This window comes from Manis javanica, chromosome 16, assembly GCF_040802235.1.
Source record: "Manis javanica isolate MJ-LG chromosome 16, MJ_LKY, whole genome shotgun sequence".
NCBI lineage: Eukaryota > Metazoa > Chordata > Mammalia > Pholidota > Manidae > Manis > Manis javanica.
In genome coordinates this window covers 53,859,638-53,880,682 of record NC_133171.1, presented here as the reverse complement: position 1 = coordinate 53,880,682, position 21,045 = coordinate 53,859,638, and the positions used below count along the sequence as shown (strand labels likewise).

The 21,045-nt window shown below is 40.2% G+C and overlaps 3 protein-coding genes across 8 annotated transcripts in view; 1 reads left to right on the top strand and 2 right to left on the bottom strand.

Moving 5' to 3' along the window:
• LOC140843044 (microtubule-actin cross-linking factor 1, isoforms 6/7-like) overlaps positions 1-1,693 on the bottom strand; it is a 58,844-nt gene extending 57,151 nt beyond the window's left edge. The window contains exon 1 of the mRNA XM_073224456.1: positions 1,342-1,693. The gene's annotated coding sequence lies outside the window, so the exon portion shown is untranslated. The remainder of the gene's footprint in view (positions 1-1,341) is intronic.
• Positions 1,176-21,045, top strand: LOC140846718 (uncharacterized). The gene is made up of 3 exons (XM_073224300.1): positions 1,176-1,187; positions 1,321-2,304; positions 20,155-21,045. Exons 1-3 carry the CDS (start codon positions 1,176-1,178, stop codon positions 20,170-20,172), a joined length of 1,014 nt encoding a protein of 337 aa, XP_073080401.1. The 3' UTR covers positions 20,173-21,045.
• Positions 3,336-21,045, bottom strand: part of LOC108409882 (unconventional myosin-VI-like) — a 133,820-nt gene continuing 116,110 nt past the window's right edge. For all 6 annotated transcript variants that reach the window (XR_012126169.1, XR_012126170.1, XR_012126171.1 and 3 more), the window contains 4 exons: positions 15,755-15,970; positions 11,574-11,795; positions 8,099-8,268; positions 3,336-3,739 (listed from right to left, as the gene is read on the bottom strand). The gene's annotated coding sequence lies outside the window, so the exon portion shown is untranslated. The remainder of the gene's footprint in view (positions 3,740-8,098; positions 8,269-11,573; positions 11,796-15,754; positions 15,971-21,045) is intronic.

Sequence of the window (21,045 nt, the reverse complement as noted above, 5' to 3'; positions counted from 1 at the left end):
ACTTTTCTTGCCAAGAGCAGAGCTGGTGATATAAAGAGGGTTGTATTGTTTTCAAAAGAAGCACATATGATGTTTATGTGTTAGGGAAAGGAGTCAGCAGAGAGAGAGCAATAGAAGATAGAAGAGGAGGGGATGACTCATGGAACATCCCCCAAGACATGCAAAGAATAGGAATTCACAACATAAGCATAAAACATTAGAACAGAGGATTTTCCCCTGGACTGGGAGGGAAGCTCAAGAAGCCACTTAGGGTGCAGGGACAAGAAGTTTAAGGCTCTAACACTTGATGGCATTCATGTTCTCTGTGAGGAGTCAAAAGTTGCTGGCTGAGGGGGAAGGAGTAGGCTTGAGGATTTGAGGAGGACGTAAAATTTAGAATAGTTACTATGGGACAGGAATTTTCAAGGAAGACATTTAAAACAAGAACCCATATTTCAAATACTTTTAAAAACTGTAATACAGTTCACAGCTGATGAAAATGGCCTGTGCCTAATGAATTATCTGCAAAATTATTATACTCTGCACTAAGATTTGTAATGACCACACTGAACACATGAGCAGGTTGTCACAAATCCCTGGATATTTGGTGTCTGCAGTCAAAATATAACCCAGTGAGACTCGAGCAGTGGGCCTGCAAGAGTGCAGCTTCAGAGTGAGCAGAAAGGCCCACCACTGGGCACTTTCCCCAGCTGCCTGAAGCATGACTCCTCATTCCTCCGGAGAGTGAAAAAGAAGTGATGCAGCTGTTCTGCTGTAGCTGCCAGGAAAAGAAATCAAAAGGCGATTTTTTTTTTCTTCTCTTGAGTAGGTGCTCTCTTAAGGTGTTCAAACAACATAATGTATGTCAAAGGCCTTTGCCAACTGTCAAGTAGAACACAAACATTTTTATCGTAGCTGCACCTATTTTTATCTCTAGTTCTATATTCCTTTAAGCAATCTCAAGAACCCTTTGTTCTGATCACAGAGTTGTTGGAGCCCCGAACTCTCCATGCTTTACTTTCCTACACCTAAGGTCCAGCGATGGACGGGTGAAGGGAGGAAGCCCCAGCCCTGGGCTGCACTCCAATACCCTGAGGGCTTTCGCAAACTGATACTAAGAATTTGCGTCTGTTCTTCCGCTCCCAGTGCCCTGCATCACCGCGCATCCCAATCCGCGAGGCTGGAGTAAAGGGGTAATGGCGAAAAGGGCAAGGGGCGTTAAAAGTCTAAACGTACCTAGCCTGGGGAGTGGGCAATGCTGGGGTGGGGCGGCCGCGTAGAGGGGAGCGAGCCGGGCTACACTCTCCAAATCTGTTTAAATGTTCCCCCTGGCCCGGAGAGCTCTATCGCGGCGCGTCTTACCTCGGCTCCTTGAACGACCCGAAAAGACAGATTTCATCAGATGCCTCCCTTTCTGGAGCTTGCAGTGCCAGCAGCAGAAGACGACGATCGTGGCGATGGTGCCCAGCAGAAGCAACAAGAGGAAGAGGGCACATTGGATGCTGCAGGGTCTCAGCAGGACCAGGAAAGCCGCGGAGACCGTGGTGCGGGCGAGGCGGGGGCAGCTCGGCAGCGGGGCTGGAGGGCGGCGCCGCAGGCACCCGCACGGGGCGCACGACCCAGCGGCGAGGACGGGAGAGCGCGACTCGGCGTGTCAGGCGCCGCGATCGCGACCCCGCGTGCAGCCCAATGGCTGCGCAGCCCGCGCCAGCCGCGCTGCGCCGGCGATCTAGGGCTGCGAGAGCGCCCTCCGTGACTCAGCAGAGGGCGGCCTGGCGGAGACTGGGCGGCGGGGAGCCGCTCCCCTCCCTCCCCAGGCGCTCTGGCCCCCGTCCGGGCGCAGCCCGCCGGGGACGCGGCGGGCTGGGAGGAGCAGCGAAGCCGGGCGCACGTGGGTCGGGGCGGGGACGTGGCTCCCGGACTGCAGTCGCGGCGGCCCGAGGGGGGTGGGACTGGGCGCCGCGGCGGGGGGCTCAGCTGATGACATCACGGCCGGGCTGCAGCAGCGCGGGCCCGCGGACGTCGCTGCGGCGGTTCGGCGGCGGCCGCGGGCTGCGCCCGGGCCTGAGCACCCAGAGCCCCCCCGAGGGGCCGCCCGCCAGTACGCGCGCCAGCGGGTGCACACGCAGGGCGCCTGTCCCCGGACAACTGGGCTTTCCCCCACTGCAGCCTCTTGGTCGAATTGCTGGGGATCCCGGCGACAGGGGGGACCACGGAGCCGGGGGGAAAACCGTAAGGAGCTGGCGGGAGCCTCCAGGCGGTGCTACCCACCTCCCGCCTCCCCGGGCACCGCCCCGAGGCTGGGGCTTCGGAGGATGCAGCTGGGTGAGCTATTGCTTGCGGGGGTGTTCCTCCCACGCTGAAGCGTGAACACCGGGCAGGGCCTTCTCTGGGAACTGGGGTTCTACGGGACCGGGAGGCCCACCCCTTTCCAAGCCTCTCTAAGCTGGGAGCCTCCCCCCAACCCCAAGTAGAACGCTTCGGGCTGCGGACACGAGCTGCTCCACACTCAAACTTGGCGCTGTTTCGCAGCCAAGAAACGGACACTTGAGGTCCTCTTGCAGTCTTGCGTTGACCGTAAACCTTGCCTCAGTTCGTACATTTGAAGGGAGAGGCAATTTCAGATGTGGGGAACTGACAGACGAAGGGAGTTGGAGCTTGGCTTGTAAATATCTTGAAAAGAAATTTTTTTACGGAGCCAGAGAAAATAATGGTCTGCCACACTCAAAACGCACACACTCCCTCTCACCCCCTGCCATTTTTTCATAACCAGCAAGTGTATTGTAGCTGCCGACCGGGATTTTACAGTGGTCACCGGTGCAATGCCAGCGTTTCAAGCACGGCGGGAGCGCGGCAGTGCCTCAGGGCGGACGGCCACCGCCACGGGTCCGGGACGCCGCTGCGGCACCGGTCTGCGGCATCTGGCGGCCGTGGCCGACCGGGTGCCGTACTGCGATCCGCCGCTCCCGAGGCAGTGCTGCCTTTCCCTGCGTGGGGCTGGTTTGGTTCTATTTATTCTCATAAAAGAGCTGCAGTTATTGCGACAAGGTCACACATTACTGCATTTGTGGAGTTTCTAGTAACTACTTAGGTGGAATATTTTCTGAGACTGAAGAAATGGTGTCATAAAAAAGTAATTTGTAAAATTTTGTAAAGCCGTTTAAGAATCAATGACAATACTTGTTTTCTTTCTTGCTGGTAGGCTCTCAAAATGGGTGTTGTTTTCTGACTACAAAATCAAGTGCAGGGCTCTGCATAAAAGCTTAACCATTTGCATTGATGTTCTTCAGACTCTTCAGACCTTTAGCATACCACCATGTGTAAGCATTAAAGGAAATCCAAAACGCATTGCCTCATGCGTTTCTTAAATGCCAGATTTATAAACATGGGAAACAATAGATTAGGTTTTCTTATGCGACTTGTTTCCTAAAACAAACATTCAAGTTGTTGACATGTTGCATCTCGTTCAGTTTATTTTCGTTTAAAGATGGAAGGACCTTGCAGTTGCTAAGGTGGGAATGTTGACTGTCAAGAGTGTAGGCTGCCCTGCAAGTCACAATAGGCTCATAGGTCCTTGGCGCTCAGGGGCTGACAGGTTGCGCTGCTCAGAGGTTTCCAGACCCTGCAGCCCACTGCGGGGAGAGGCTGTATTCCTGTTCATTGCGCTGGGGTTATTGAAGAGAATCCTGAAAACCTGCAATGTGTGGTGTATCAGGAAAGGTAGAATTCTTCAGCGCATTGATTCAATGTAGCCTGGTAACTGAAAACAACAGAACTGAATTAACCTTCTGCAAACACTGGAAGAAATAACTAATCGAATTTAGGAAGATTATCTTTATACTACTTCCAACTGACTACAATTTATTGAGTGAGCTGAAATGGCCTCAATAGCTTTGAAACATGCCTAAGACCACAAACACAGCATGTAACCAATTTGCCCCAAACTCTGGATTTTTAACAAAAAAGCAACTAAATAGCAATTATGGTTCTCTGAACTATTACTCTATTACTTCAGCACAATTGTTATCATCCTGAGTCCTGCTGCAGCCATTTATAAGTTTCAAGTGCACACAGTAACATCATTTATCTTTCTTGGCAGGCAAATGCTTAACTGCCAGGCAGTAGGATTATAGATATTTCTTTTTAGATGCACTTATTTCTGTACTTTAGATCAGTTATCCCAAGGATACTAATAATAAGGAAACCAAATCATTGCAAGAATTTAGTATTAGGTTCCATTGTTATTTTCTGTTGTTTTGGGGGTGTTATTTTTTTGTGTGTGTGAATTTATCGCTTCCTTCTCCAAATGACGTTATTAATTGCTTCTTTGTTTTTATGTGACATTAACCCATTGTGGAAATTAATAAATATTAAGTTGGCCAATCAATCCTTTTTAGATGTTAATTCAGTAGAATGTATGCCTTTTCCTTTCTGTTAGGTTTTCATTAAAAAATCATAATTGACATTGTATCAAAGTCACAAAAACATTGAAAGTTTGGGGGTATGGATGGAGGAGGAAGGTCCATGGCCAAATCTTTCAAGAAATGAAAATCAAGATGGAAATGTATATATAATTTTTTGACTTTTTGTGATCATGAGTTAGCACTGTCACCCAAGAGAAGACAAATGAGTTGGGAAAAATAATGAAGAACCTTTGGTATCAGGTATGTGGAAGATGACCCTCCTTCCCTTTGTGCTGTCAACTCAACTGAACACACATGAGGAACCAAAGGGAAAGTAAAATATTCACTTTATTCAGGGTAAGTTCAGATTGAAGAGAATGGCTTAGTGAGTCAAGGCCAAAATGGGATGTCACTCCTTTTCCCTGAATTCTCCATTCCCACCCAGTCACAGCTGAACAACTACAGGCCTTCTCAACACTAGGGCAACAAGAGACCCTTCCCCTGCTGTTTCTTACCTAAAGACCAGAGGCTAAAAAGGGCCTGACCATCTTCAACCCACAAGGCATGCAGCGTGAGTGAGCAAGAGACAGGGCCATACATGAGGAGGGACCTTCTGCACATCAGGCCTGCCCTGAGTGGCTAGCAGGCCCTCCCCAGTTTCCCTCATCACTGAGTCATTCATGTCCCAAAGAGAAGAGTAAGGGGCTTTAATAAAATGGCAGACACATCTCCTAGAAGTGTATAAATTAGGAAATTGTGGCATAAATTCCTAATTTATGGGTCACAAAGAAACCACTAGAAAAGAAGCCTCCACCCTAAGCTATATAGCATCCAATTGAGGGAAAGGGAGGAAATGAGAATGACAAGTTTTGAGCTAGGGTGCAGGGACAGTTTTGAAGGAAATGACAAACTAAGTTTGAGACCCATTCAGGTGGAGATGTTAGAAGGACATCCATGTGAAATTATCCAGGAAGCCCATGGAAAATATGGGTGGGGCAGTCAGAACCAGGGACAGACTGGGAGCCATTGATCTAAATTACAGTTGAAGCCATGGATATGGATGAAATGACTGAGTAAGAGTAACTGCAGAAACAATTGGGATCAGAACTTTGGAGATGACTTCCATTTGTGGGCTGGAGAAGGAGAACAGAAGGCAAGATGATGGAAGCCAAGTGGGACGCCTTCCAGTTTGGTGGCTTTTAAGGACAGACACATAAATGAGGTTTAGGAGGATGAAGACTGAGGACTGGTGACTGGTCCACCTCTGGAAACCTTCCAGGGAGCTGATTCATTGTAGTGGGAGAGGCTAAAACCAGACACTAATGGATTGAAGACAGAATAGGAGGGGAAACAGAGGAAAGAACTCTGTCCACAATTTTTAAAGATATTTAACTCTAAAAGTGATGAGCAGAAAGGCAGCTAAACCCTGAGCAAAGGCCAATAATGGTTGTTTCATCAATATACGTTCCTGAACAATTTTCTGAGGACCCTGGGAAAAGGAACCAGCCGTGGGAGAGAAAGTAAGAGTTGGAGAGAGGGGAGAAGAAGGAATGCTCCTGGGCATTCGTGGTTTAATCGTATTAACATGCCTTGAGTCCCCCAGGCTGGCTCCTCCTGCTCTCGGTCTGCTTTTGACCCTGCAGAGTTAAAACTGACCCTGACTAGTTCTGATGGCTCCCTGCCCATAGTCTTCTCCCACCAGCCCTGGCTACTAATACTCGGAATAGAAGAATGATTTCTGGGCAAAGAGAAGGAAAACCTTGGAATGTAGCCCAGGTTGTCTGTAAGCTTTTATAACAAACCCATATGGAAGTAAGTATACTACCCAAGCCGTAATCACACAAGAACATTACCTTGAAATATTATCTCCTTAAAAAGAAAAAGCTTAGGTAAGAATGGTGATAGCAATAAATGAGTAGAAGTAAATCATACTGATTTGGGGCTGGTAATCTACTTGTTCCCAACTAAAGTTCTTTACTCACAGAATTAATTAGCATGGAAGGATTTGAAAGGAAACTAAGGAAATGTATGGCCTGTTTATTTCATGACAGTATAAGACCAGGCCATGTGCTAACAATACACATGTTCTTGTATGGAAGGTAAGGAAACTATGTACTCTGGAGGAACCTACATCATCTAATGTAATCTTGGAGGTGATTTCTAACCGCCAGAATCAGGGGAGCCATCATGTGACTGGATCAGAACTGCCTTTTTAAAATTTGAGTTTTTGAAGGAACAATAATTAGGTTCAATAATATCAAGTATTATTTTCAGCAAATATTCCCTGGAAAAGGGCTTTATGCTCATTTTATCATAATAAAAAATTTTAAAATAACTGAAAGGCATCATTGGAAGAGAAAATACTTCAACTGGAATAATTCCAAATTGTTCTTGTAACAGTTAAGAAATTTTAGAGCCTGATCAGGATCTGTTGCCCTATGGGTTGTGGAATTCCTGAAACTACTGTGGGGGGAAAAATGTTCTTTCTTGTGAGCATTACAGACTTCCCAAAATAAGTCTGCTGAGTTTGAAAGTTTAAAACATCAGTGTAATTGAATTCATCTACTCCATAATGCTTTGCAGACAGTTTTTGGAAAGTAATCATCTATTATCCACAAGCAAATAGAATTCATTAATATAGTTTTCCACAGAGTGTGGGATTAGTCATACAGCAAAATACTGAGTCATCTGGCTAGAAAATGTACTCATAGTTGTATGAACTGCCAGTGGAAAATTTGAGATATGTTCATAAATCACATTTTAAAGCTCTTAGAGTTACAAATCACTGGGCAGCATTGTTCATTATTATTCACATAGTGTAAAATGTGTCCACCATTTCTAAGAATGGGCAATTGACAAAGCAAGTTTGAAAGCTGAAGTTATTGCCTTCTAGATGCAAGGGAATAGTTGTTGTGTAAGTTGAAAGCATTTCTACATTCTTAAAACAGAAAAAGGTAAAGTAGGAGGTTTATAGTTGCATAGTGAAAATGTGATGATTTGAATAAAAACCTCACTAATGTTTATGAATTAAATTCCAGGCTGTCTTAATAAAATCACAGCAACATTTAACAGCTAACATTCCTCCATTTTGTACAGTAATTAATTTCTTATAGGACTCTTGCATGAAATATTTTGTGGTTATAGATTTGTATGCTAATGCATCAGCATGTAAATAGAAAGAATGCCACTAAAAGAACAGAGGTAGCAAGTGCACCAAGGAGAATAGAGAATTGTGATGAGTAACTGATTAGCAAAAGGTGTGTCAATAACACATCTCAGAGGTTACTAAAATTATCCCACTGTCATGATATAACATAGATCTAGGAAGAGAAAGAAAAGGACACCTCAAAATGTCTTTGTAGCCCACAAACACTCTTTGGAGTAAAGTGGGCCAAAATGAAACTAAATCAGAATATAATAAAGTTTATATTTCAAAGAAGAAAGCCAAAAACTAAAGCCTGTTTTGCTGGTCCTAACTCTGCTGTAGGTGTTCTTAACTTGGGTTTCGTGAACAGGCTTTTCAGGACCTGAAATTATATGTAAAAATATGGGTCTCTTTTGGGGGACTTGATCCACAGTTTTCATCAGGATCTAAAGAGGTTATTACCAAAAAAAGAGAGAGAATCAATTAGAACTATACAAATACATACAGACACCAAGGCTTCTGCAGTATCAAATTATTTTCTCAATTCACAACATTAATATCATGTAGGTACCTCTCCTGAGACTGGGAAAGGGTCTCAAGCATTGTCAGTCTAGGATGAGCTGAGGAAACTGGACTCTAATCTGCACAGGAGTTCAAGGACATCTCCCAAATGCAGGTGAATGCTGCTCCATGAGGACTAGGCGGAGACCATATGCTGTGAGTTTCCTTGTCCTTTTGTACCTTTAAACAATGGGACAGAAACAGTGAGCTCCCTAAGGTAACTGTCATTGGAGTGTCAGCTCTAACCCTGAGAAGGCAAACCTTTGTTAACCATCTGGGGCCACTTCCAGAGACTTCTGTCATTGGAAGAGCCGACCTGGTGCCTGAGCTGCCTTCAGGCCAGTGAAGTGTCCCAGTACGTATTTTGATGTTTGAATCGATAAGCCCCTCTAAGCCAAAAACTGGTCCTAAAACAGTCTTGAGCTCAGAGTCTGCAAGGATCTCCATAGTCTTAAGGCTCAGAAGAGAGGCAGAAGCACTTACTCCTAGATATCCAGATACCCAGGTGACTATAGAAACCATTCTTCCTAAATCCTGCTCCAAGCCACAGCTTATGAGGTTTTTCACACCCAGTGCTCAGCTTATCTACCCATTATCTCTAGCTTTCCACGCTTGCCATACTTGTGAACCTCAACTCCACTTCCTCCACCATTTTCTCAGGACACTAGGTCTTAACTTCCTATCACTGTGACCATACTCTGTGACTCTCACTCCAGTGGGTAGGTCCAGTTTCCAGGGGTGTCCTGATCTCTCAGTCTGGCTGGTTCTCGTTCCTCCAAGTTCCCTTCTGAGCCTCTAGGCTCTGAAGGATTTAATGGCGCAACATTCATGCATTTCACACAGAGACAGACTTTGAACCAATACCATTCCCTAAGTTTCTCAGACCCCCCAGGTCTAGCAGGCACTATTATTTGTAGTTTTGTTTTGTGGCCATTTGTAATGAGGCAGGAGTCCATCTTGAGAAGATACTGTAGGACCGCAGTTAGTGTTCCAGACCCCCTGGGGATCTACCATCTGTGAGCTGTTGAAGTCTGGGTTGTCTTTGTGCCTGGATTAAGGGGCAGCAGTACCCTTGGTTGGCAATCATCCACTTCTCCCTCTCCCTCAAAGGCCATGGGACAACATGTCCTGGGCTTCCTCGTTACGGAACAGCTACCTCGGTGTGGACCAGCGTGTTGTTTTCAGTAATAGCTAACGCTTATTATCCACTTTCTGCTAAATGCTTTACATACATTTACTCATTTAATTCTCACAGCAGCGTCAGGTAGGTACCTCCCAGTTGGGATTTGCTGGACAGCTGCCTTCCTCTCTCCTGACTGTCCGTAGTCTATCCATACGCAGAGGAGTGAGGACCAACCCAACAGCTGATGAGCTGTGCTGGGCACACAAGAGACCTGGTCCTCTCCTTTCGCCTGTGAGGAATTTGTCTACACCATCTCCTCTAATCTTTCAATCTAATAAGACTCCTTTCATTAAAAAATTATAGATCCTTGGTAATGGTTACATCAGTGTATATACATATCAAAGTTCATCAAGCTGTATACTAAGATTCATGCATTTTGTTATATGTAGCTCAATATAAAATAAAATTGTATTAACAAAAAAATTATAGATCCATTCCTACCATTTCGTTGCCATGGCCCCACCAGTATCACTTGGGTAAATTTGACCCAGCACCTCCAGAAGTTGAACAAGTGTAGGGGGCCAGGCAGAGCACCACTGTGGAAAAAGACCTCTATTACTACCAGGCTGTCCTTCATAAAAAAAAATTTTTATGTTTTTAAAATTGAGACAATTTTAATACAGCATCATAAGCATCCAGGTTATTTAATGATGTTTAACATCCTGCTCCTCCCCACTGTGCTTGATCTAAGCTGGTATGAGGGGGATTTGGGTCTTTCTCCTTCAGTTAGTAATAAAAATACTACTATTAAAAGCTATTATGTTATTAATATACTTAACATATCAACTCATGATGGGGTACTTATCATTCTATCACAGATGGGGAACAGGCACAGAAATATTACCTGGGTACTAAGTACTGGATCTATGGCTATGGACCCAGTATGATCCTAGAGCCTGTGGTTGTAACCGCTTCTATGACGCTGCTTCATCATCTAATATATTTGGAAGAGATTCCGACTGTAAGACTATTCAGGCTACCTACATAGCAAGACTTTACCTCTACCAAAAGAAGAAAAGTATTTCACTAAGCTGTCTATTCTTTGGTAGGACAGGTTTAGCCTTTCCCCTCTTTCTGTGAAAGGATGTACATTTGCCTGAGGTTCTCTCCCCTGCTGGCTGTTTGAGCAACTTCTCTACTATAGAATCATGGGCTCACAACATTGTCCCAAAATGTCACCACTGCTGAGTCCCATGTTCCTCTCAGTCTTTAACACTACTGAACTTTGAGCTTGGTTTCCATACTTTGAATTCACTGCACGCATCTATGTTTCCTTCCTTCCATATAACTTTCTAGGCTTCAGCTGGATTAAATAGGTCCATTCCATCTCCTTAGGCTTCCTTCTTTGATCACTACTTGCATGCCCATCCTTACCTAACTTCTTGGTTCTCACTTGCCCTGCAGGTTCCCTCACCCAAGCTTGGCAATGCAGGTACAGAGAGAAGATGGCCTTTTACATTCCCTTTCATTCTTATTATTCTATGAATTTACTGACAGGAAAATACTGTAGCTCATAAATATATGAATGTATTTTTCTAATGACCTATACATAGGAGGTAAAGAAGCATCTTGATAAGAATGTGAAATGTAGCTTATTGTTGTTTTTTAAAAATGTTAATGTTGCTTCAACATGGTATGAAAGAAGAGTAGAGCGAGAAAATTATTGGTAGTAGGTGAGGAAGCAAGCTACGTAAGATGACTAGGTAAATTATCTGCAATGCGTCACTCAGCACATTAATTATGTTTAGACCTAAACTTTTGAAACTATAAAAGTACAAAATTAATAGAGATATTGGTAGATGGTAACCACATTATATTAGTATGTCATATTAATATAGGGTATAATGGGGCAGATATTTCAAAGAGAAATTTGCTTGTCCTTGCATGTTATAGTTGATAAGATAAATTAGTATTGGAAAGTTGATTCACTCCTCATTTTTATTCATACACACTGATTCTTACATCAGAATTATCACATTTTGTGAATTTTAAAAATTGGCCTGAATTTACGAATGTTATAGAATATGATTACTTAGAGCAAAAAGCATAATGATCTCACCTTGTCCTCAACTTTCAAAATGAATAGAATGTTCTACATTAATCGAGAAAATGTGAAGTGGAAGATGATTTACATGATGTATAGTTATCTTAAAAATAGAACTTTTAATTGATTCTTACTCTTCTTTAGGCTTAACTCTGCATCTGTGTTTCTGACAAATGGGGAAAAGGCACATAAATATCAAGAGCTGGGGGTGGGGGGAACAAGTAGTAACAGAATAGTAGCCAAGGAAAAAATACTCACAAAAACTGCTATTTCTGAGAAAAGATTCTGGCTGCCCTTGAACCGTAGGAAAACTTGCCGAGTCCCTCTGAGTTCTGCATATATTTTTCTCATGCAAAGTTTCAGATAGCTCCACACATGACATAGACAATAGGTGCATTGTGGAGCAGATGAAGATTGTCTCCCACTGTTCACAGCCTCTGCCTTCTGTGCTGTTACCTCTCTGCTGTAGAAGTCTTCTTCCTGAACACACCAAGATGAAAGTAAGCCAGTCGCACTGCCTAATTACAGTTAAGACAGAGGCTGAGTCATTTAGCACCTAGCTTTCTTGCCAGCTCAGGAGCACCATAAAGAGTGTAGTAAGATGATGAAGCTAACATGTGTGGCTGTCTCTTAGTCCATTCCGGCTGCTATAACAAAATACCTGAGACTGAATACCCTACAAACAACAGAAATTTACCTCTTACGGTTCTGGAGGCTAAAAGTCCACGATCAGAGTGGCAACGTGATTGGGTTGTGGTGAAGGCCCTCTTCCAGGCTGCAGACTGCCAACTTCTCTTTGTGTCCTCACATGGTCAAAGGGGCTAAGGATCTCTCTGAAGCCTGTTCTTTGAGAGCACTAACTTCATCCATGAGGTCTGTCCCATCATTATCTAATGACCTCCCCAAGGACCCACCACCTAATACCGGCACCTTTGATGGTCAGGATTTCCGCATATGATTTTGGGGGAGGGGAGAACCCATTCCAATTTCCAGGTACAGGGAAGCTGGGGGGATAGTGCTCTACCTCAGGGCTAGTCAAAATGGAAATGCTACCAGCCCTAGACTCAAATGGAGAGGAAAGGAAGTGGGTATTTTCAGCCTGAAAGGAGAGGGTCATATAGATAAGGCCACTGTGAAAATCTAAGGCGACCCTACAGGAGAGGAAGGAGGAGGATAAATTCTCCTAACTCACTGTCCTCCCTCTCTCTGATCTGCTTGTACACTGCATTGGCTGAACCCAATGGGAAGAGGGCAAGGAGCCCAAATAGGCCAACCTGCAGGCTTAGGGAGCAGAGTAGAGATGGCTAAAGAAGGGATCTGGAGGGGCAAAGGGAAGATCTGCAGCCCTCGGTCTGAGCAGGACTACAGAAATAAGAAACTCTGGGTGAGCAAGTCGACTTTAGTCTTTGGGCAAAATGGGACCATAAATAAAAGTTTTATTGGAACACACTCATACTTGTGTGTTTACATACTGCTTATGGCTACTTTTGGGCTGTGAGGGCAGAGCTGAGTAGCTCTGACAGCTACTATATGAGACAATCTCCTCACTTTGTACTGTTGCTCATTGCACCACAAATCACAGTAATGCGGTTATAATAACTTGGCAGTGTTGTAGTGTTATGCATATTGTCATGCCATGGCATTTTATTTTTTATTACCAGTGCATGCCAATTATGTCAAAACAAGAAAAAAGGAAAGAAAACTGGACTTCGATTTTTTAAAGCAGAGATTGTTATCAAATTAGATGGCAAAGCATTGTGTTTATTTTAGTGACACTATAGCTGTGTTAAAAGCACATGATATCTGTCAACATTACTAAACTAAGCACTCATCACAATATTCCCAACTCAGGACAGCAACAGTCAGAAAATTCAGTAAGTTTGAAATGAAATATCTCATCACAGCAGAATTTCTACACAAAAATGAAAATGAGTCTGCAACCAAAATAAATTTCCCAGTGGTTCATTTGTTAGCCAAGCAAGGAAAGCCATTTACCAATAGTGGGTTAATTAAATAAAGCTTGATTAAAGTAGCTGAGGACATGTGCCCAGAAAAACATAAACTTACTTAAGACTATTAGCCTTTCAGCAAAAACAGTTCCCTAAAGAATCAAGGACATTGGGAGCAACATAATAATCAATTAAAAAACAAGGCAAACGAGATTGAGTTTTCTTGGCTCTTGATGAGTCAACAGATGTTATTGATACTGCTCAGTTGTTCTTGTTTATTTGGGAAATAATTGCTGAGTTTAGAGTGACTGACAAATTCGACTCTCTAAGTAGTCTGTGAAAAAACTATGAGAGAGAATACTTTCAAAGAAGTTGAAAAAATAATTCAGATTAACCTGAGGTGGAATGTACTAAGATGTGTTATAATTGATGGTGGTAAAAATCTGTGCGGAGCAGGAAAAGTATTAGTTAGACAAATTTACAAAGCCTGTGAAAACATAATATTTTTAAAGCCTATAGTTATTCATTTGACTATTTGGCAGCAGGTACTTTGCAGAAAATATTTGGAACAGTTATATATGATTTATTGTTTTTTCCCAGCTCTGCCTTTCATTAACTATGTGATCATGCGGAAGTTAAATTAGCCTCCTAAGGTTGTTACATATATGTGGTTTTAAAAATACCTTTATTGAAATATTAGTCGCATACCATGCAATTCACCATTTGAAGTATACAATTCATGTGTGTGCACTTTTCTTTGTATATTCACAGGGCTGTGTAACAATTACTAACATTTTTTTAGTAAAATTCAATTTTTAAAAACATTTTTGTCCCTCCTACAAGAAACACTTTATCCATTCATCCCCCACTCTCACTCCTCCACCAATCTTTCATCCCTAAGAAACCACTAATCTTTGTCTCTATAAACTTGACCATTCCTGACATTTCATATAAATGTAATCATGCAATGTGTGGTCTTTTGTGACTGGTGTCTTCCACTCAGCATGTTTCCAAGGCTCATTTATGTGTTAACATGCATCAGAATTTAATTTCTTCTTATTGCTGAGTAATATTTCATTGACAAGACAAACTACACTTTATTTCTTCATAAGTTGATAGACATTTGGGTTTTTCTACTTTTTAACTATCATGAATAATATTACTAGGAGCATTTGTGTATAAGTTTTTGTGTGGATGTATGTTTTTATTTCTATGCATTAATTGATGTAGGAGTAGAACTGATATGTCATTTGGTGACAATGTTTAATTTTTTAGGGAACTGCCAAACTGCCGAACTATTTTACAATCCCACTAGCAATGTATAAGGGTTCAAATTTCTGCACATATTTACCAACACCTGTTACTTTCTATTTTTTTATTATAGACATCTTTGTGGACATGAAGTGTCCTCTCATCATAGTTTTATGTGCATTTCTGTAATGATTAATGATATTGAGCAACTTTTCATGTATTTATCAACTATTTATATATCTTCGTTAGACTAATGTCTGCTTAAATCCTTTGCTCATTTTAAAAATTGGATTATTGGTCTTTTTATTATTGCATTGTGAGAGTTCTTTATATATCCTATATACAAGTCCCTTATGAGACCTGTTTTCAAACATTTTCCATTGTGTGGTTGTCTTTTTACTTCCTTGATGATCTCATTTGTGAAAATAATGTTTTTGTTTTCATATCTATAAAATCACTGCCTCACCCAAGATGACCAAATTTACTCCCTTGTTTTCTTCTAAGAGTTTATAGTTTTAGTTCTAACATTTAGGTCTATGATCTAAATGTACACTTTTTTTTAAATTTGTGTGTATTGTGTGAATAGGATTCATTCTTTTGCATATTCATTCTTTTGCATTGTTCCAGCACTATTTGTTGCAAAGACTCTTCTTTGCTCATTTAATTCTCAGCATCCTTGTAAAAAGTCAATTGATCATAGATGCATATTCCTGGACTTTCACTTCTATTTCAATGACTTATATGTCTATCCTGATATCAGCACCACATTGTCTTAATTACCGTAGCTTTGTGTTAAAATTTGAAGTTGGGAAGTGTGAGTCATCCAAATTTCTTCTTTTTCAAGATGACCTTGGCCACTCTAAATCTCTTGTATTTCCATATAAATTTTAAGGTGGCTTTGGTAACTTCTGAAAATATTATGTATAAATGAAACAATAAAAGTATCTATGGTAAACTTCATTCTTGTGGACTTGACCTCATCGGTTCTATAAATTTTTTCAAAAAAATAGAAGTCAAGTATTCTAACTTGCCCTGCTATACAGCATTTCAATAATTTAGCAGTAGTGAAGTTTTGCTGCAAATGTTTGAGCTCAGAGCCAAGATTGAAATTTTTGTGGAGAACTGCCTTCACGTGCTCTTATGGAACACTGAATGACTAATAGAAATTAGCTTTCACTGCACATTTGATAATGTTTCTTAATGAATTCATTAAGAAATTACAAGACAAAGAGTACTTACATGCAAAACTTATATGGAGATAAAGGCATTTCATCAAGTAATCTGTGACTCATAAGTGAATGTCAAGTTGCATTATACACTTCCACCACTGTCAAAAGTTGAAACAAATGAGATGTTCATCCCCACATAGATTTGCACTGGATATATTTTTCTTTTTTCTTTTTCTTGGATATATTTTCTTATTGACATATAGCTGATAAACAATATTAACTTCACCTGAAGTATACAAAAGAGTGATTCAAGAGTTATATACATTATTAAATCTCACCCCAACCAGTGTAATTACTGTCAACGTAAAAAGGTATCATAGAAGTACTAATTTTATTCCAGATAAAATGCTGGAATTTTATCTCTGTGACTATTTTATATTATGACTGAGATTCTGTGTCTCTATATCCCTTTCACCCATTTCACCCACCCACCCACCCCAAGCCCTCCACAATGGTATCAGCCTCTTCTCAAGGTCTATGAGTCTATTGCTGTTTTGTTTGTTTAGTTTTTAGATGCCACATATAAATGAAATCATATGATATTTGTCTTTCTCCACCTGGCTTATTTCACTGATCATAATACCCTCCAGCTCCATCCATGTTGTTGCAAATGGCAGGATTTCTTTCTTTCTTATGGCTGAACATTCCATTGTGTATATGTTCCGCCTCTTTATCCAGTCATCCACTGATGGACACTTTGGATGTTTCCATATCTTGACTATTGTAAATAATATGGCAATAAACATAGGAGTGCATATATCTTTTCAAATAAGGGATTTTGTTTTCTATAGGTAAATTCCTAGGCAAGGAGTTAATGAGTCTAATATTATTTCCATTTTTAGTTTTTGAAGAATCTCCATACTTCTTTCCATAGTGGCTGCACCAATTTATATTCCCATCAACAGTGTAAGAGGGTTACCTTTTCTCCACATCTTTGCCAATACTTGTTATTTCTTGTCTTTTCAATAGTGGCCATTCAGACTGGTGTGAGGTGATACCTCACTGTGGCTTTTTTTCATTAAGGCATTATTGATATACACTCTTAGGAAGGTTTTACATGAAAAAACAATGTGGTTACTACATTCACCCATGTTATTGTGAACCCCCATACCCCATTGCAGTCACTGCCCAACAGTATAGTAAGATACCACAAAGTCACTATTTGCCTTCTCTGTGCGACCCTGTCTTCCCCATGATCCCCCCAACACCATGTGTGCCAATCATAATACCCCTTAGTCCCCTTCTCTCTCCCACCCCTCCCCTTTGGTAACCACTAGTCCCTTCTTGGAGTCTGTGAGTCTACTGCTGTTTTGTTCCTTCCATTTTGCTTTGTGGTTATATGCCACAAATGAGGGAAATCATTTGGTACTTGTCTTTCTCTCCCTGGCTTATTTCACTGAGTGTAATATCCTCCAGCTCCATCCATGTTGTTGCAAATAGTAGGATTTGTTCTTCTCTTATGGCTGACTAGTATTTCATTGTGTATATGTACCACATCTTCTTTATCCATTCATCTACTGATGGACACTTAGGTTGCTTCCATATCTTGGCTATTGTAAATAATGCTGCAATAAACATAAGGGTGCATATGTCTTTTTGAATCTGAGAAATTATATTCTTTGGGTAAATTCCTAGGAGTAGAATTCCCTGGTCAAATGGCATTTCTATTTTTAGTTTTTTGAGGAACCTCCATATTGCTTCCCACAATGGTTGAACTAGTTTACATTCCCACCAGCAGTGTAGGAGGGTTCCCCTTTCTCCACATCCTCACCAGCATTTGTTGTTCTTCTCACTGTGGTTTTGATTTGTATTTTCCTAATGAATATCAATGTGTAGAACCTTTTCATGTGCCTGTTGGCCATCTGTATTTCTTCTTTGGAAAAATGTCTGTTTAGTTCCTCTGCCATTTTTTAATTGGATTATTTGTATTTTGGGTTTTGAGGAGTTTACAAGTTCTTTATATATTTTGGATGTTAACCCCTTATCAGAAAAATCATTTATGAATATATTCTCCCATACTGTAAGCTGCCTTTTTGTTTTCTTGATGGTGTCCTTTTCCATATAGAGGCTTTTTAGTTTGATGTAATTATACTTGTTTATTTTTGCTTTTGTTTCCCTAGCCCAAGGAGGTATGTCCAGAATAAAATTACTAATGTTTATGTTCAAGAGATTTTTGCCTATGTTTTCCTCTAAAAATTTTATGGTTTCATGTCTTATATTTAGGTCTTTAATCCATTTCATCTTTACTTTGTATATGGTGTTAGACAGACAGTATGCACTGGATATATTTTTGATGTTCAAATTACAGTTCCAACATTGTCTTTCAGACTTCAATGCAAATACAAAGGAAATTTCCATATTTCTAAGTACATTAAACTATGCAACTGAGGAGCTTCTACAAAAGCTTAACTGGAAGTAATTAATCTGCAATGTGACAGTACAATATCAAAGAGTTTAATAGAAGGCTATAAGAGTCTACTAAGGGAGAATATGTCCAGTTAAAATTATGATCTAGTGTTGGGAGACACGGACTTCCCTGGTTATGGCTGTAGAATATTGTGAACATACTTAATAAAACCACTGAACATACACTTAAAATGGTGAATCTTGTATTATATGAACTTTATCTCAATTAAGAAAATTACAAGCTTATGTATTAATATCAGCATATGGCTGTACATCGGTGTGAAACACATTTTCAAAGATGAATATGTAAAATCTCATCTAGGTCAGCATTAACTAATGAGCAATTGCAATTGCTTTTGATGGTAGGGAACACTTTGAACCCAAACTGAACAAGAGGTTAGTTTTTTTTTTAAACTCCATTCTCTTTAGTAGACCTGTCTTACAAAAAGTTATACTCAATTATTGTTTGTATATTTTCAATTTTATGAATAAAAATTATGTAAAAATTAATATTCTCTCTTGCTAGATAAGTACCTACATAGTATCCTCAACTGTGTTTCTCTCCCTGCAAAGCCTGAAATATTTCCTATGTGACCCTTTACAGAAAATGTTTGTTGACCTTGCTCTGGGTAAATAAACTAATGATATTTGCTAGGAGTAGAATTTTTATTTATGGAATGCTCTCAGTTGTATATCTCTGATTTAGGATTGCTTATGGCAAGCCTGGAATCTTTGGATTTATAACTCCCTAGAAAATGTCATGCAAGCGATACAACTCTGAGGTATTAAATGGAGCTGTGTCACAACTTAAACATTCCCCCCTGTGTGAAGTGACCCTCAAACCTCAGAGGTCTCGCCTATTATTCCAGACCACAGAGGACCTATATGATGTAAGAAGGAAGGACCTGCAAAGCCTGCAGGATGCCCTACACCTCTCCCTACTCTGCCTGTGCCTCCTGGCTGCTTGTATCTTTGAAATTATTAATGAAGTTTGATATTAACTAAATCTCTGATTTCTGTGAGTCAGATATGACAATCCAGAGCCATGTGTCATAGAAGCAATTTCAGCAACACCATCCCAAATATTATTTTATGAGTGGATTAGAGAATATGAACTTCTCTTAAAATAAGTAAAAGAACCATGTTTTCTAAAAGAAATACTTAGTGTAATTTAGTAAGGACATATGTTACATTCTGCTTAACAGTCCACATATTATTTCTTTACACTCAGTCCTTTCTGTAAAGTTTTATATTATTTAAAATTAAGTCGTTTCATGAAAAAAAAATTATGCAAGTAATAAGGATGCTAAAACCATAGCAAAGGTAAATTTTAACCCTATTTTACCTAAGAATTATCATCTGCTTTATCAATTTTGAAAACTGATTATCCCTTAAAAGTTTTATGAAATGTACTGTTGCCTTGGAGATAGTTTTACCCATTCTTTGTGGTACAATTCTTAAATTTACTTCCATCTCAAAACTTGAGAGTTTTCAGAGAAAAACAAAACAAACTTTTAATTGACTTCCCTTTGGAATATTTTGATCCCAATTAGATCTGCTATTATTAATGTCTTTTTTCCTAAAGATATATAACTTCAGTACTCTGAAGTACTGTTGCATTAATTTATAATGTTCCCACCTTTTTCTTCAGACTCCTTATAACTGATTGACAAGAAAACCTTGTAAAAATGGAAAAAGTTTACACTATTGTACTGTAAATGACCTCACTGCAGGTCACATCATGGAAACTTGATGTCTTCATGGTGATGGAATTGAAAGACTGAAATCAAATGAAAATGTATACTAAAGTGGGAAGTGGGAGAAAGTATGGTAAGACACATTTACTAAAAGTGGTTTAGTTTGAGTGGCTAGTGCTATTATGAAACTTATGTTTGTATTATATATATATACTTTTTATTTTTGCTTTTAAGGAAAAACATTAACTTTTGTGCTATGTCCAGAATAGCATCAGCTACATGGGTATTCCCTCCCCTACAATTTCAGAAAACCTTTAATAACTAAATGAGAAAATGCAGAAGATCTTGCAAACAGATGAATTACCAATACCCAAGCTCTTAGAAAAAGAAAGAGGAAAAGAACAGACACAATGGATTCAGAGAATGCAAACAGTGACATGGACAAAGGACAGGTTGGTGTTGTTTTTTGATAAAATTTTGTGATCTAGCTCTTGCGTAATTCCATGATTACTTTCCTAATTCATTAGTACTTTCTCTTCTTCTATTAACTTATTCTTTTCTTTAATTCTTTATTCAGCTGAGGAAATAAAAGTTCATGTTCATGTTCTCTTTTCAATGTTGAACAAGTTGAGTTAGAAAGATACTCAAAAGACATTTTACCTGCTTCTGTTTAAGTATGACCAATGATGCCATTGTTCAAACTTTCCTTAATATTCTGAGAAATTATAAAGATCTGACAGCAAACTGTCAGAACATGTTTTCCCTCAAAAAAAAAAAAACTGGAGAAATTGGAATACCTCTTCTTTAAGATTTACTGCTTGCTTTTTTAAAAAAATTATTCCACTTGGTGACCCATCATCATCACTGTTTTAGGCAGGGGCCTTTTCCTATTTTTTTTTATGTATTTATTCCTTTTAATCTGAATTTCCCATCCCATTCTTCTATGCTTTGGACAAGTTATCAATATGTTTTTTCTGTATCTTTTTACTTGTGTGTCTTTGTAATACACGTATTGTTTTATGTGCATATATTCTAACTTTGAAAATACACACTATGTATTCACATGGCTTAAAATATTTTTTAGTCTTCTGGGGATGGTGTCTAGAGACATTCAGAATGGTGCATATGACATACCATCATTGGCTGTCCTGTAATACAGCTACTAACAAAACTAGGCTGTCCTCACCCTAATAGAATT